The sequence below is a fragment of the Polyergus mexicanus genome, unplaced genomic scaffold (assembly GCF_030449975.1).
Source record: "Polyergus mexicanus isolate NDT 795.1 unplaced genomic scaffold, iyPolMexi1.0 SCAF_1, whole genome shotgun sequence".
In the NCBI taxonomy this organism is placed as follows: domain Eukaryota; kingdom Metazoa; phylum Arthropoda; class Insecta; order Hymenoptera; family Formicidae; genus Polyergus; species Polyergus mexicanus.
In genome coordinates this window covers 8596726-8611711 of record NW_027223321.1, presented here as the reverse complement: position 1 = coordinate 8611711, position 14986 = coordinate 8596726, and the positions used below count along the sequence as shown (strand labels likewise).

The 14986-nt window shown below is 32.5% G+C and overlaps 1 protein-coding gene across 3 annotated transcripts in view; it reads left to right on the top strand.

The window, feature by feature from the left end:
• The window catches only part of Numb (NUMB endocytic adaptor protein), a 76732-nt gene that overhangs the window by 50253 nt on the left and 11493 nt on the right, over positions 1 to 14986 (top strand). For 2 of the 3 annotated variants that reach the window (XM_070296791.1, XM_070296781.1), the window contains exon 1: positions 2817 to 3067. The exons of the other annotated variant lie outside the window; for it this stretch is intronic. In XM_070296791.1, coding sequence (XP_070152892.1) covers positions 2993 to 3067 — 75 coding nt within the window. In that variant the 5' untranslated portion in view covers positions 2817 to 2992. Of the gene's footprint in view, positions 1 to 2816; positions 3068 to 14986 lie in introns of those variants that run through there. 3 annotated transcript variants of the gene reach the window in all.

Genomic DNA, 14986 nt, shown 5'->3' with positions numbered 1-14986 from the left:
AAATTTATAAGTTTACTATTTGCGAAAACATATTTTTCGATGGAGGATTGTAAAAATTTGAAAACATTTATCGAAGACTGGAGTTTAAAAAAATCGAAGAGAAAAATCGAAGACTGGAATTTAAAAAAATTACATATGAAAATACAATCTCTTAATGTCCACGTGGCAATATATCTTTAGTATATTGTAATTAAATATTGTAGATATTTGCCAAACGAATATAAATGATAAAGTTTCTTCACGAAGGAAGGGTCTCATAGTTCTATATCTGTCCCTGGCAAGCGACAGTGAGTGGGATAAAGCGACCTGGGCCCATTGGACCCTCGGCATTCGCGTCTGTGAAGCCTGTCAGGGAGGGTTGTCGCGTATCCGTTGAGGCAAGCTCGCTTGTGCCGAAGAATATACACCATCGAACAAAGTCTTCTCATACCGTATTCCGGTGAAAGTCCATAATGTTGCATCGTAATGTTCTTCGCGACAAAAGTGTGACGGTGCGACGATGTACTAATTTCAGATCTGAAATTTATTGACAAGTGCTCGTTGAAATTCCACGTTTTTCGTTATCGTTGTTGAATCATCTACCTGTGTCGCCTGTGAGTCCCCATCCAGATGGCGTGTTCGTTATTGCAGGAAAACGTTGAGCGTTCATTTGAAAGGCATCGTCAACGTCCATTGGATTACCTGAAAAATTCTTCTCTATCTGAATTATCCAACACTTTTTAAACACGAATACTTTTTTAAATATTTTTTAATGACTTCTTCATCGATGCGCGCTATTCGGATTTTATCGTGCTGTGCGGTCTCCTCTTCGTTTTATTCACTTTGTTAAATAAATTTGAAATGGAAAGAAGTGACGGATGATCCTTCTCCGAAAGAGTGATCCTTCCGAAAAATTGTCAGATGATGACTGGATTCTACGAGGAGTCAAACGTACTTTCCAGTTCCGGTGGGGTCGCCGGAAGTAGCTGAGCGTGACGGCGACAGGGCTAACGGAAAAACGTGGGAACTCGCATCGTCCAGCCGCACTCCGCCGCTCCATTAGTCGGCGCACGCTAAACAAGCTCGTGGATAATCGAATTATACACTTTGCGACAAATGTTGCTCTATCGCGAGAAAACTTCCACCACGAACTACTATCGTATTTAAGTTCCCCTCGAATTGCCGGTGTAAACGAAGATGAGTACAGCATAAAAGAGCGAAGTACGAAAAAAAAGAAAGAAAATAAAGGAAGAGATCAACTTGTTTGTTGTTGAGGTTATGCTTTAATTGCCTCGTCGGAAACACTCAACAGCTATTTAATTAGATGGGTGGGAAAACATCGTATCGATTAAATTGTGAAAGATCCGCGATAAGGAAATTCGCAAGAGAACGAGTCCATAAAATACACCGAAGTCTCCTTCCGCCGTGACCTTATTAATTAGCGCATTAAGACGGCGTGAAGTCAGTTTAATTGAATGTACGCGAGGTATCTCTCGAACTACGAGAGAAAAAAGGTCCAACTACAGGCCGCTTAAATAACGGATACTTGAAAGTTGAATGGAGTTATTTCTAGTCTAAAATGAGCCTCCGACCATTCAATTAAATTTTTCATTTATATAATTGAATAAAATTTGCAACGAGATTCGAAAAATTCGTATTTGAATTTTCTTAGAAGATCACACAACTTCGATTACGATTCAAGAAGGATGAAAAACGAAATCTGCGATAGAGCGAGAAGAGTACGATCGGAATACGCGATGGTCTTAAGTATATAGACAGTAATAGACATATTGGGGACACGCGCAATCATCGTTTAAAAATAACAAAACGGAAAAAGATCGCTAAGAAAGAATCATCACGCAAGACAAAGCTAACTGCATTGTAGCCTGGCGTGCAGTAGAATACACGGTTTCCCGCTGTTTGACCGTGGAGGTGCTCTGTGATATCTGTCTGCGATCTACAGGCTGAAAAGAGACAAAGCGAAGGCATTCGAAGACTTAGTCGCGGGACCCGAAACGAAGAGAGAGACTGATCGGAATCCCACTCTCCTCTAGGTAGAATCTCTGACGTCAGCCTGGAGCAAGTTGTATGACCAGTTTGCTGGTAAAAAGAGGCAAAAGAGCAGAAGAAAAGGAAGGAAAAAAAGGGGAAGGAGAGCGGGAGAAATAGGAGGAGGCAGTAGTCCTCTCTCTCACATTCATCTACGTTTTTACCAGTCGGCTCTCTCTAAAGCATCTCGCGCCGCCATGTCATCCGCGCACCACGACATCCATCAGCGGCAGTAACGCGTTTACCCCTACTTCTCTCTTCTCTCTCATTCTCTCTCCATCTGTCTTTTCGCGGCACGCATTCAGTGGCCGTTGTGCCGGACTAAAATTACCCTGATCGGCTGATCGCTGCGATCTAAGCACGAGCGGAGTGCTCGTTCCAGCGTGGAACATTTCGGAGTTGATCGCAGCGAGGAGGCGCATCTCGATGGCGGTTGTGATGCATCGAACGTGTTAAACAGACGTCGCGTAACACCGGACCAGTGATATAATCATTTCGTGATATGATCGAGAAGCCTTGCGCTCGTGTCACTCTTGATAGTTAAGTACACGTCATTCCAAACGGACTGATGAATAATACAAGAATTCGGAATCTATGTTATAGCAGAGGTGAAAGAGGAGACCGAAAGGTTATCCGTTGAGGAATCGATGTGTAGACTCACGTAGTGCTTATAGTGAATCTTTCAAAACCTTGTTTGGATAGCTCGAAGAGAAACTTTGTCGATTCTTCTCTCTCCCTCTCTCTCTCTCTCTCTCTCTCTCTCCCTTCCTATGTGTAAAAGATAAACGCGCCACACGCGTAAAGATCACACCTGTATACCAGTGCGTATGGATGTTCTTGGATAGATAGTTGGATACCGCGAATGGTTCACCAAAGGATACGTGAAACTTCCAACGGTCCGTCGTATTTGGATACTTCAAGAGGGTGATACTGCTCATCGTGAAAACATTGCCGTTCGAGAGAAATGGGAAACCACCCATCCGCCCACCAGCCACTCGAGAGGGCTACCAGCCATGCTGGAAATGGTCTTCGTCTCTCGGTACGTCGTCGGTGTTGTTTTTACGTCAACTGTAACGTTTACGGTTACTTGCGCGTGCTGCACTATCACTAGTATCTGCGATACGAGACGAAACTTTCGTCCACGTGTACACACATGGCTGCAATTATACAATATTACATAGGGAACTTTACTCAAATTACATTAAACTGTAAAATAATATTCATCGTCATCATCCCCTTTTAGTGTCACAATTTCTCGTCTCAAATTTCATAAATATGAAATTATTTAAAATCGAATGTGAAAAAATAATCGTAGAGATTTTTATTTAGTTCAAGTGAATTTTGATATACTTTTAACTAGAGGTTTTTAAATTTATCTAGCTTTATCGAAATATACTGATAGCTCAAGGCTTGTGAAGTACTCAACCAATATTTAATTAAACTCTCGCGTAGAAGACAAATTATCTCGAAATTCTCAGAGAATACGCTTTTAAAGTTTGACATATTTCACAAAGAACAACTTGTATTTCAATTTAATTAAAGAAAGAAAGAATACATTTTTTTATATTTTCAAGATAAATCATGTACACTGCCGTTTTTTTTTTGTCCGTATAGTCATTCTTTCAAATGGATCAGATATATTAATTCTGCAATTTTAATTTCTCTTGTTCTTATGATGTTATTTTCCGTATGCGCTTTGCATATTTATAAAGAAAGAAAGGACAAATAAAAATATTAACTAGAAAACCATTATAAGAATGAACAGATGAAACAAATACTTATTTCTCTTAAATAGAATTTGTATCTTTCGATTGATTACCCCTTACATTAATATTATCAGAAATGTACAATACGCATTTTATTGTTTCTGATATTAAATTACTTATAAAATCGATAAAATTAATCGTATTTTTATGTTCTTTAGATAATTCATCATCTTTTTACGTATTCGCAAAAAATTGATTGTTATATTTTCTTTATCATTTCTAAAAATCTTATAATTTTGATTGTCAATTTTCTTTTATTATGAACGAACGAGAGTACTTTTCTATGTATAACCGAAATTACTATAAGAATTGGTATTATAATGTAGTGTATCTTTGTTTTTTTTGTTTTTTTTTTTATTTCTACTTACTTATAATTGTAGTGACGTTGTAATCGCTATGACAGAATTCATGAGTATTAGCATGAATCGTAAATTGCATGATCATGACGTGACCATCAACGTTTTTCCTTTCAAGTGTTTTGCGAACAAGCATATGAAGGGACGGTTTATTCCACGCTTCATAAAATCCGAGATTTGTAAACGTCGGAAATGACGGTTTGTCCTTCTTATTGCTTCCATTTTTCATCCTTTATCGCGCCCCTCACATGCATTTTTATTTTTCATTTTGTTCTCGCAATTTTCTACATACTGTGAATTGCTTTGAATTTTTGTTCATATATATCTCTTTAGATATTAAAGATATTTATTTTCTTCTTCTTTCTTTTGATTGTTTAATACAACAGTTTATTTTATCTCTTATTTGTTTTTGTGCTATTGTAAAATCAATATATCATAATTATATAAAGTATTTATTCATCTAAACAAAATATAGATGAAGCAAATTTAAGAATATTTTTTTTACTTTATAGAATATTAGAATTGCGGCATTTTTATATATTTTTTTTACTTTATAGAATATTAGAATTGCGGCATTTTTATATATTTTTTTTTTTTGTATTTGCTTTATAATTTTAATGACATTAAGTTATATTAAGTTCTTATCTTCTTGGTCCTTTTTGGAAGAATGGTACTTTTTAGAAAATTAGAAAACTTGTGTAGAACTTTTATAACTTCATTAAAAATTTATGAAAATAGGTAAAAGTGGAATAAAATCGAATATTCGTTTCTAATATTGCTGACCGCACATCTCAGATATTTCTGATAACGAGAAACTTTATTAATCAGAGGACGTGACGTCAATCGCACCGGTCGTAGCGTGACTAATATATCATTTTCGTTACGCTGGTCGTTTTGTGTCATCGGACAATCGGCTTGTGAGAATTCGATTTCCGTGACGATCGCGCATTCTCATGCGCAGAAATACCTGACGCAGATCTTTCGTACTCGTTCAGACTATCAATGCGCCATGTGAATTATATAAGCTCGCATACCGCACTTTGTGAATCCCCATTTCATAGACGGGATGACGTACTTCATGCATGACGGTTTCTCAACAGCGAAAATGACGGTACAACGAGGTGCGGTTGATGCTTGCGTTTCAATGACCTTTGCTGGCCGAGCACGTGTCACGTTTGGCTCAACCGAATCGGTATTTCGTTCATCGCATACCATAACATTGAATTTATCGTTGCGAAAAGCTTACATCTGCAACATGCCACGCATAGTAAGAGCTAAAATTAAAATTTTGCAGCAACAAAAAACAATTTACATATACGTGTTACACGAGTAACAATCACGTGAAACTTCATGAAACGAAGATATTCTATTAGAATGTTTAATAAGATTTAACAAATTTCTTTTTGTCTTTTGGCATAATATAACAATGAAAAGTAATTTAAACTTTCTTTTTTCAGAATTCATTATAAGCAGTCTTTACTTTGATCTTCATTCTTTTAAAATCTGTCAGTACTGCAATCTTCCTTTATTATGCTATTTTATACAAAGAAATATATTTAATTAATATTTAAATTTCCAATTTTTTTTTAATATATCATAATTTAACAAATACATTGAATAGTTATATATTAATACTTACATATTTCAATATATAATTAAAAATAAAATAATAAATAATTTTTAGATATATATAATTTAATTAAATACATAATTTAATAAGTTAATAATTTAGAAGGAAAGAATTTATAAAAATATTTTAATATTATAACTATAAAAAATTTATTAAGTAAGTTTTTTACATACTTGATTATAAAGTATTTTGTACAATATTTGATGTAATATTGTACAAAACCGTATGAAAATATTTTATATAAGTCGCATTTCACTCCGAAAATATATACACTGTTTATAAAACATGAATACAGCACATAAAGTTGAAAAGAAAATTATACTCCTATCACTTTGATGTAACAGGAAGATGACACAACGCGAAACGAGATAAGTTACGTCTATTCTATATAAACAGAAAGAAGACTTTTTTAGGCGATTTTTTTTATTAATATCTGCAAATTTCTTTTCTGCTCGAAAAAAATTTCGCTATAGATTTATTTCGTAAAAAAGCAAACAGTATTTACCACGGAAAATAAGCAAAAGAAATAAGCGTCTAATTTTTGATATGAATTTACCGAGACGGATATTTTCTGCGACGAAAATGCCTTGCCTCTTCGTTGGTATTTAACCCTGCTAGAAAGCAAATGAAATAATTTAAGACTAGCAGGACGGTTATAGAAATGTCTGAATATCGCGCCGACATCTCCCTTGATTTTACCGTGCAGCCTAATTACATGATGTTCGTTACGCGCAAATTTAGCAGAATTGCTCGATTACGTCGAGACGGCGAAAATTTAATTTGCTGCCAAGTGGACTAGCGCAATATTCGATTTAACATCGCGACGTCGAAGGATTCGTCCTCTATTTTCACGCTTCTACATTTTATTCTACATACTTGTGTTGTATACAAAACAATCTAGCGTGCGAAATAAGTTGATATCTTGAAACCGGCATAAGCAATATGTGTGTATATGTCATCTTGCTTAGCTTGATAGCGATAGAAAAAGATACTGTAATGAATATAATCGCAGATCTCTGTACAAACACGCTTCGATTAGATACAAAGTTCTTCTATACGTAAATAATAGAATGATAATAACATTTTTATATTGTGAAGATTAAAAACGCTCACATACACACAGAAATATATACGTTTTTCAATTTAAAATAAATATCTTGCACACTTCCATGAATTATAAATTTTCAAAATTACAAGAAATTACTCGACAGATTGAAAAGAAAAAAACAAGATCATATGTTTAGCGGAATTGAAATATCGAAAAGCAATACTTGGTGTTAATTTATTCCAATGGAGAAGACATTTATGTATGCGCAAATTACAGAAATCGGCCTGGCCGATCAAGCGGACGTATCACGAATTATATTTGAATCGCGTTACGCGACAAATCAACATATAAATCTAATCACCGCACGCGCGAAGTAGCGCTCGAATGCGTACACGCATACTCGGTGATCCAATCGTATCGGGGGGATCGAACTCAAGGATAACTGGTGCCAGCATTCGTTTCGTGACGATGAAGCGAAAGAGATTCAAAAGGCATTTGGAACGTCAATTACTCTTACAGGTGAACGCGAGTCGTTCTTTTCTATGACTAAATACTATAATTTACAAACAGTCTAAGAAACCAATCTATTTCTATAGAGATTTTGGAAGAAAAAAATTCTTTCAACATAGAATTTTATTTATATTTGATATGCAATTTTATGAGAGATTAATGTCTTTTCTTAATCTTCTATGAAATTTGTGTACGAGCTCAACATTAGACGCAGAAATATAACAATGTCTTTTAAAATCGTCCTGTATTATTATGCGGGTATTTTAAAAACAATTTTCTGCAACTTTATATATATATATTTTCTTATTTCCAGATAAAATATGATTATTTTTTTTAATATCAACTTTTTTATTTGTTAATCGATCTCAATCAATAAATGACATTTAATTATCGGTTGAATCAAAGGCGACTGATCATTGAAAAATCGCATGTTGCATTCCTACACTTGGCATTCCCATGTTGTACGCGATAACAAGCCGCGTCGTATTGTATGAAAGCCTACTGGCTACACGCAGTTTAGAATGCAACATTAAACTTTTCTGCGTGTGCGTACATATCCGCCTCCGTTACTGCATGCGTAGACACCTGCCGCGGTGAAAGGACTCGACTCGGTGGATGCACTCGAGATGCATGAACTGGGCGTAGTGTAAAGTCAAAATATTTCGCGTATAACTTATTTTATTAAATTTCTGTTTCTCATTCATATTACTATTTTCTCTGCCACTGCATCATTGGAATTTCTTCACGTAGAACCTGCACTTTCCACGCGCTCACCTTTTCTGCATAAACTCCTCTTGCACAGAGAGGCTTCCATTTTCTTGACATTATTTAACGTAAGATGTAGCCTCCTCGTACGGGTACTTTGTAATCCTGACTCCAGCTATTCATCACATCGAACAATACGTCTCCCATAATCGGACTACCTTTGGTCGCACGTAAACTTCAAATGTTTCTCACCTAAGTTCCATCTGTGCTATCTGAAACTTTCGAAACAATCTCACCGGAAATACATACAATGTACGATCACACACATATCTAGCTTACATCCTCGTTTTATTTCTCAAACTGAGAAACTTTTTTGGAATCCATTTAGAGTCTATATAAATGATACATTTCTTAATTCTGAGTACGGTCTCATAAATTATAACACGTTGTCTAATACAAAGTATTAAGATACGAATAACATACTAAATTAAAATTTGCAATTTTCTATCGCAATAAATTGTTTCATAGTGATACGAAAAATAATATTTGAAAACTAGTATTTTATTTTAAAACAAAATAAAGTAAAATATAATTAACTTAAATTTCAGATAATTTAGAGTTTTCATTGTAATACAAATAATTTTGTATGGATCTCCATGCAACCAGCTATTTATTATTCGAAGTTGTATAATATTTTTTTGAAAATTCTTATATATGGAATAAAATTAATAAGAGATACCTAGCTAAGCTGAATGCCAGATTTAACTGAAAATTAGTTTCAGGAATTTCTTTTTATTCCTGTAATCTTGCAATCGGACTTTGAAAATAATCTTTTATAGTTTGATATCAATATTCTTATATTATACATAATAAAATTGGAAATAAACATGACAAATTTATATTGCAGATGAGACGTTACCAATTATCAAAATTATCGGTACATAATACATATTCGTATTCTTAACTTTTAGGATCATCAAACCTTAGTTAACCCGAACAATAGGAGTGGACGAATGTATACTTGCTTTCGCCAGCCTTTTCTAGGTCACAGAATATCTTTCGATTGGTTAGAAGATTTCTGGCTTCGAAACACTCTTAGTCCTGAGGTTAAGAACATACGTCAGTGGCTGTAACGAATCGTGCCAAAAATTCTCACACTCTTTTTTAAATCGCAATCGTACACGAGACTATCCCAATTGATGTTTATAGATGAGTATTCAAAATATTGGGATTATTAAACGATTCTATATTATATATAGAAATTTGAATCGCATACTATTTTTATTCTTTATAATTATACGAGACATAATTCTAAAACTTTTTTTTTTTTTTTTTTTTAGAACAGAATTATATTGTGAGAATATAATGGATGAGCAGATCGGTCATACTCATATTGACATTAAAATCACTTCTACAATAAAAATGCACGATCCATAGTGCGCACATACTGTGTTCCACATTGCAGCACCCTCGACAAAAATAGACCACGGCTCTGATTTCGTTAATGAACTTTCTAGGTGCGAATTATTTTCTCTGATGATGCATTGTAGATTATGATATAGTCACAAAATTAATAAAGAAATTTTGTGATATATGTATGTATGTATAGGTATTGAAGATGCGCATTATCTTGCAATACGTTTGCAATATACATATATCGCTAGAAAATAATAAAATAAGTGAAGATTGATTATTTATATAAATAATATTTTATAAGTTTTAACAAAGATACGATAAATAAGAGTTTTAAGACTGTGTAAATTCTGTGTCTTCCTCTCTTTTTTTTTCTTTTTACAATAGCGAAGAACAAGAAATTATTATGCAGGATTTACTTATCTATGGTATGTATATTACTATACATACACTACGTATGACATGCACAGATGCATTCTTGGCCGCCATCTTTCCTTTCACATTTCAAGGTCTTGTCGCCGATTATCATACAGGAGACACTTCTTCAGAAGATCTTCATCAATTATCCTGCACGCATGTAAAACACATACGCATTTCTATCGAAAAAATTGTTTCTTAATTTGTATGTGCGTGCATACATGCGTGCGTGCGTGCGTGCGTACACTCTATTCAACTTTTTGCTTTACATTCAGTAAAAATGGTACGTCATCGATAGCCTTCTATTAAAAGCGGTCTATGTTAATATGTCATACAATATAATCAATAACGTTATATATAGTTGCAAATTATGCCTACTTTTCTATTTTAATATATATTTTTCTCTTTATAATATAAACATATAAATATAATAAATGTTTCTTACCATTTTTTAACTACAATTTTATATTCATGGATGTCATCCTCCCGCGTATAAAATATAGTTTTACTCAAAGGAAACATATGTGATAAAGAATTATGATACAGATGAACTTATAGCATTTTTAAAAGAGCGTTGGACTTCTTGAACTTATCGAATTCTCGTACTCTTAGTCATCGGTCTACTCACTAACTGAAAATCCGAGAGAAAAGAGAGCTGCACCATTCTCATAAAATATATTGACAGAACAGAGAACAGCAGAGAAGTCAAGATGATGAGTCATTCGCTTTCTTATATTTTTATTTATCATGACTTTCCATGATATTATCTTCAATATATACTATCTGTTTCTCGTTGATAATAAATTAAACCTCATCGAAGCTTTGTTAAGAAACTTATATATACATGTGCATATATATATATTATAATTATTATATATTACATATAAACAAAATATATTGATATAAAAAAAAATGTATAAAATAATTGAAAGAATAAGATGATGAAAAAAATGTTACATAATCTTGAAGACTATACACAAGGAATATTCTTAAGACACATTTGCATTATATAATGGAAAATATTGTTTAAATTATTATTCATAATAATATACTTATAGAGTTATTTATGCGACAGAAGGGGATAATTAGTTTAAGACTGTGATTATTGACGCAGAAATAAAAAAAAAATATAAAATGCAACAGACGCAAAAGGAGTAACACGATTGGAAATCAAATAGTTATTATGTAGTTTAATATTTAAAACAATATCGCAAACAAAGTTATGCACATATTATACAACTTTTTTACATCGAAACAATTAATGCGTTTTCGACAATGCAACGCGGACAGATTTAACGATACGTAATTTAATTGAATGAAATAAATCGCGACTAACATGAAATAAATTGGATATCGTACGCATAATTATACAATATATATCCATGATATAAAATATTATTTATCCAAAATTTCTAACAAGATATCAGATTTAGAAAAAAAAATTTTTAATATGTAGGAACTTGAATATTTCATCTCTGTTTCTGCTTTCACTTTTATCTCCGCATCTACTCTATTTTTAAAATTTTAGTATAACTGAGAGAGTCATGATTTTCTCCCAAAGAGATCAAATATCTAATACATTTTAAAAACTAATTTCGATAATTAAGACTTTAAAAGCAAAAATAAAAAGTGTAACGATTATAATATGCCTTGATTATAATGTTTTTCATATAATTGTTCTGCATATGTTAAAATATTATGTTTAAGGAATTTTACTAGATATATTTTGAGAAATAAAATATTATACTAAATCTTCAACGTGATTGAATTGAAAATAAATCCATTACTCTTGTGCAGAAGCTGTTCTCAAAAAATTTCATACTTATATTGCGAAAGAATACATATTTGATATTACCAAGTATCGGTGTTCTCTTTAAATGTATTTTCAATTGCAGGTAAAACATAATTAACAGAACACGTGCATATTTATTTGCAGATAATATATATGGAACAATTATTATAGTTTATAGCAATGAACAAATATATATGTGTATTGTCCGTGTGATAGTACAATCAGAAAGAAGATGTAACTCGTCAAAGTATGTTGAAAGAAAGTATTGTACATAGAAAATACAGAATAAAATTTTTCCATAGAAAGCGCTTTGTTCTCCAAAAACATAATTTTACAAATCGAAAAATTAACATATACGTATTTATGCTTTTTTAAGCTTGAATAATTTTTTCTACTGATTTTATATCGTATGTTATCAAATTTCGAATTTTTCGACACAAGAACTATCAAAATGTATGTATAAAATAAAAAGATGCAGCATTAAATTATTTTAAATGACGATTGATTAATTGTGCACAATATTATTTGATTTTGGACTCAACTGTTTCAATAACTAACATACGAAATTAGAGATATACATATATACTGACTGCGGTATTGATTTTTGCGATATTGCGTATCGGATGTCACCGATTTCAGAATCACTGTTTCAGAATGTAATAATTATTAAAAACAATTTCACGTATCTATTTCAAAATCGAACGTTGTTTTTCACAGCCCTAGTTTATATATATCTGATCATTATGCTCGCACGAAATATTTATAATCTCTCGTCGACCGCGCAGAGGGATATACCTATTCGCGTGCAATAAAGGGTAGTGTGATCAATAGATTTACAATATAGGTCTACATCACGTAGAATGTGATATCTTTATATTATGTTTTTACCTTTAACATCGCAGCATCGTTGAGCATCAAATTTATCGAGCGTTGCACACAATTTGCATTATAATTAAAAGTCTTCGTATGGAAGATGAATAATTCAGATCTTGTTCAATAACTCGTAACATTATGTAATAAATTATTTATCGGAGTTAAACTATGATGAATAATGTTATTAACATTATATAATCATAGTTATATTGTGATAAATAATTTATTACATAATATTAAAATTAATGTCTGTTTATAACATTATATGCATATTATGCAGTCTTTATGAGCATTTGAAATACACCTTTGTTCTATATTAATATTATCTTCAATATTATTCATTTTTTTGGTAAAATTCAATTATTATATCACTTGCAAAGATTCGAATGTAAACACTTGCATTCATTATTTCAAAAAAATTATGAAACAATGAATGTAAGTGTTTACATTCGAATCTAGCCAAGTGATACAACCATCAAGTATAAACTAGCTCTGAATGATATTAAAGCAAGAATAAGAATGACTAGCAAATATCCATTCGAAGGAAATATTATAGATTGTCACTCTCGCGCGCACGGATAATCGTATTTATAAATGGACATCTCATTAAAAGATATTATAAAGAGCACAAAGGCTGAATTACAAACTGGAGGCTACATTATTCCAGAAGATTTTTTTGTTCATCTTTATGATAGATTTATTTAAAAGTCTATGTAAGATTAAATAATTTGTTTTTATTGATAATGTTTTTTTCTATTATACGTGTTTATAAATTAACTTATATGACCATTAACACATGTGTATATATGTTCTGAATTATTGAATTATTGAATCTCTTGTAATCGTCATACTCCGAGAAGGGAAGAAATCATTGTAGGAAAGTCGCGTTCCCCTCATCGCGCCAATTAAAAAGCAGTTACGCGTGCATTCGAACGCGTCGCCGCAGTCAAATTAAATCTGTATAGAGCGTTATAACAGTCGCAGACTAATTTGGTCGATCAAAGTAGTTTAGCAAGGCACTAGGCAGTTGTATTGTTCGCTCGCCATCGGTCGTCGCTTGATAAAGACACGATATACTCGCACGAGAGGCGAACGTAGGCGCGATGAATAGAGCGACGTGGTGCGCGAAAAGCATGCAATCGTTCTTGCTGTATAGAACGTCGTGCATCGGTAAGCCTATTATTGTACTAAATAAACAGTCTCGCTAATCCGATTGCGTTGAGAGCGTTTACTTTCGCACGTTTTAGCCATTAGTCGGTCATCGTGCGATAATCGAAGACCGTGCGATATCGCTCAATCGGGGTTCCGATTATTTTCATTGGACCATATTATTCTAATCGAGCACGTGATACCAGATGCGATCGTTTCCACGGAGAAGTGTCGCCTCGCAAAAAAAAAAAAAAAATTGGGATGCAGCTACTCGTGCGTGATAATGCCACTCTGTTCCCTCGATGATCCTTCATGAGTGACACGTGACACGCGATTTAAAACCTATCGATGTTCTTCATAGGCCGCATTTTATACCTTTGTTAAAGCTCTTTAATGTAAAAACGTTTCTTGATTCAATTCGCAGTGAACTGCTTTATTAAAGACTTATGAGTCATTACCTTTGCGATGTCACTATCTATATTTTTAATAATTATCTTGCTGTTCCAATCCAATTTACATTGAAAGAATTGAAATAACTTAAATCAAAAATGTAAGAATAATAAAACATTTAGAAAAATAAAACATTCTTCACATGGTTGATACACTATTCTGTATTTTATATTGCGGTAGAATTTGGGATATTTTCCTTAAGCAATCTATTTTTCAACGATAAATTATTACCTGCAATTTTCTTTATTGAACAATGAGAAATATTCTTTCAGAATTAAATAAATTTATATGTGAGTAAAATTTTCTCTATGTTTTAAATGTGCGGATTTAAATTTTCTGGAAATTAACGTGATTTTAAAGTTTTTTTTTTTTTTAATGCTTTCATATCAATCTCTTCCATAGATAAAAAAAATAGGTGTGTTAATGCAAAAAGAAGAGAAAATTCGAAAAACATTAATAATAAATTACAATTAAATTTATATTAAAGAAGACTAAAAATATATTTATTATATATATATATATATATATATATATATATATATATATATATATATATATATATATTGTATATATATGCACACTTATAAAAAAATATTTATTTTTATTAATCTTACGATCTCGTATATATAAAAATATTTTTGATTTTATTGAGAATATTTCGACAAATGTATTATTACGTAATTTTTTGCACGCTATAACAGCGCAGATTTAATATAGGACACCTACAAATTTCTCTAGTTCCTTCTCATCGACTTTCTTCTACTTATCTTATATCACATTTAGTTCTTTTCATTTCTGTTTTGATTGAGGCTTGCACAGTTGCAATGCGCAGTCGCTGAGGTGAAAGTG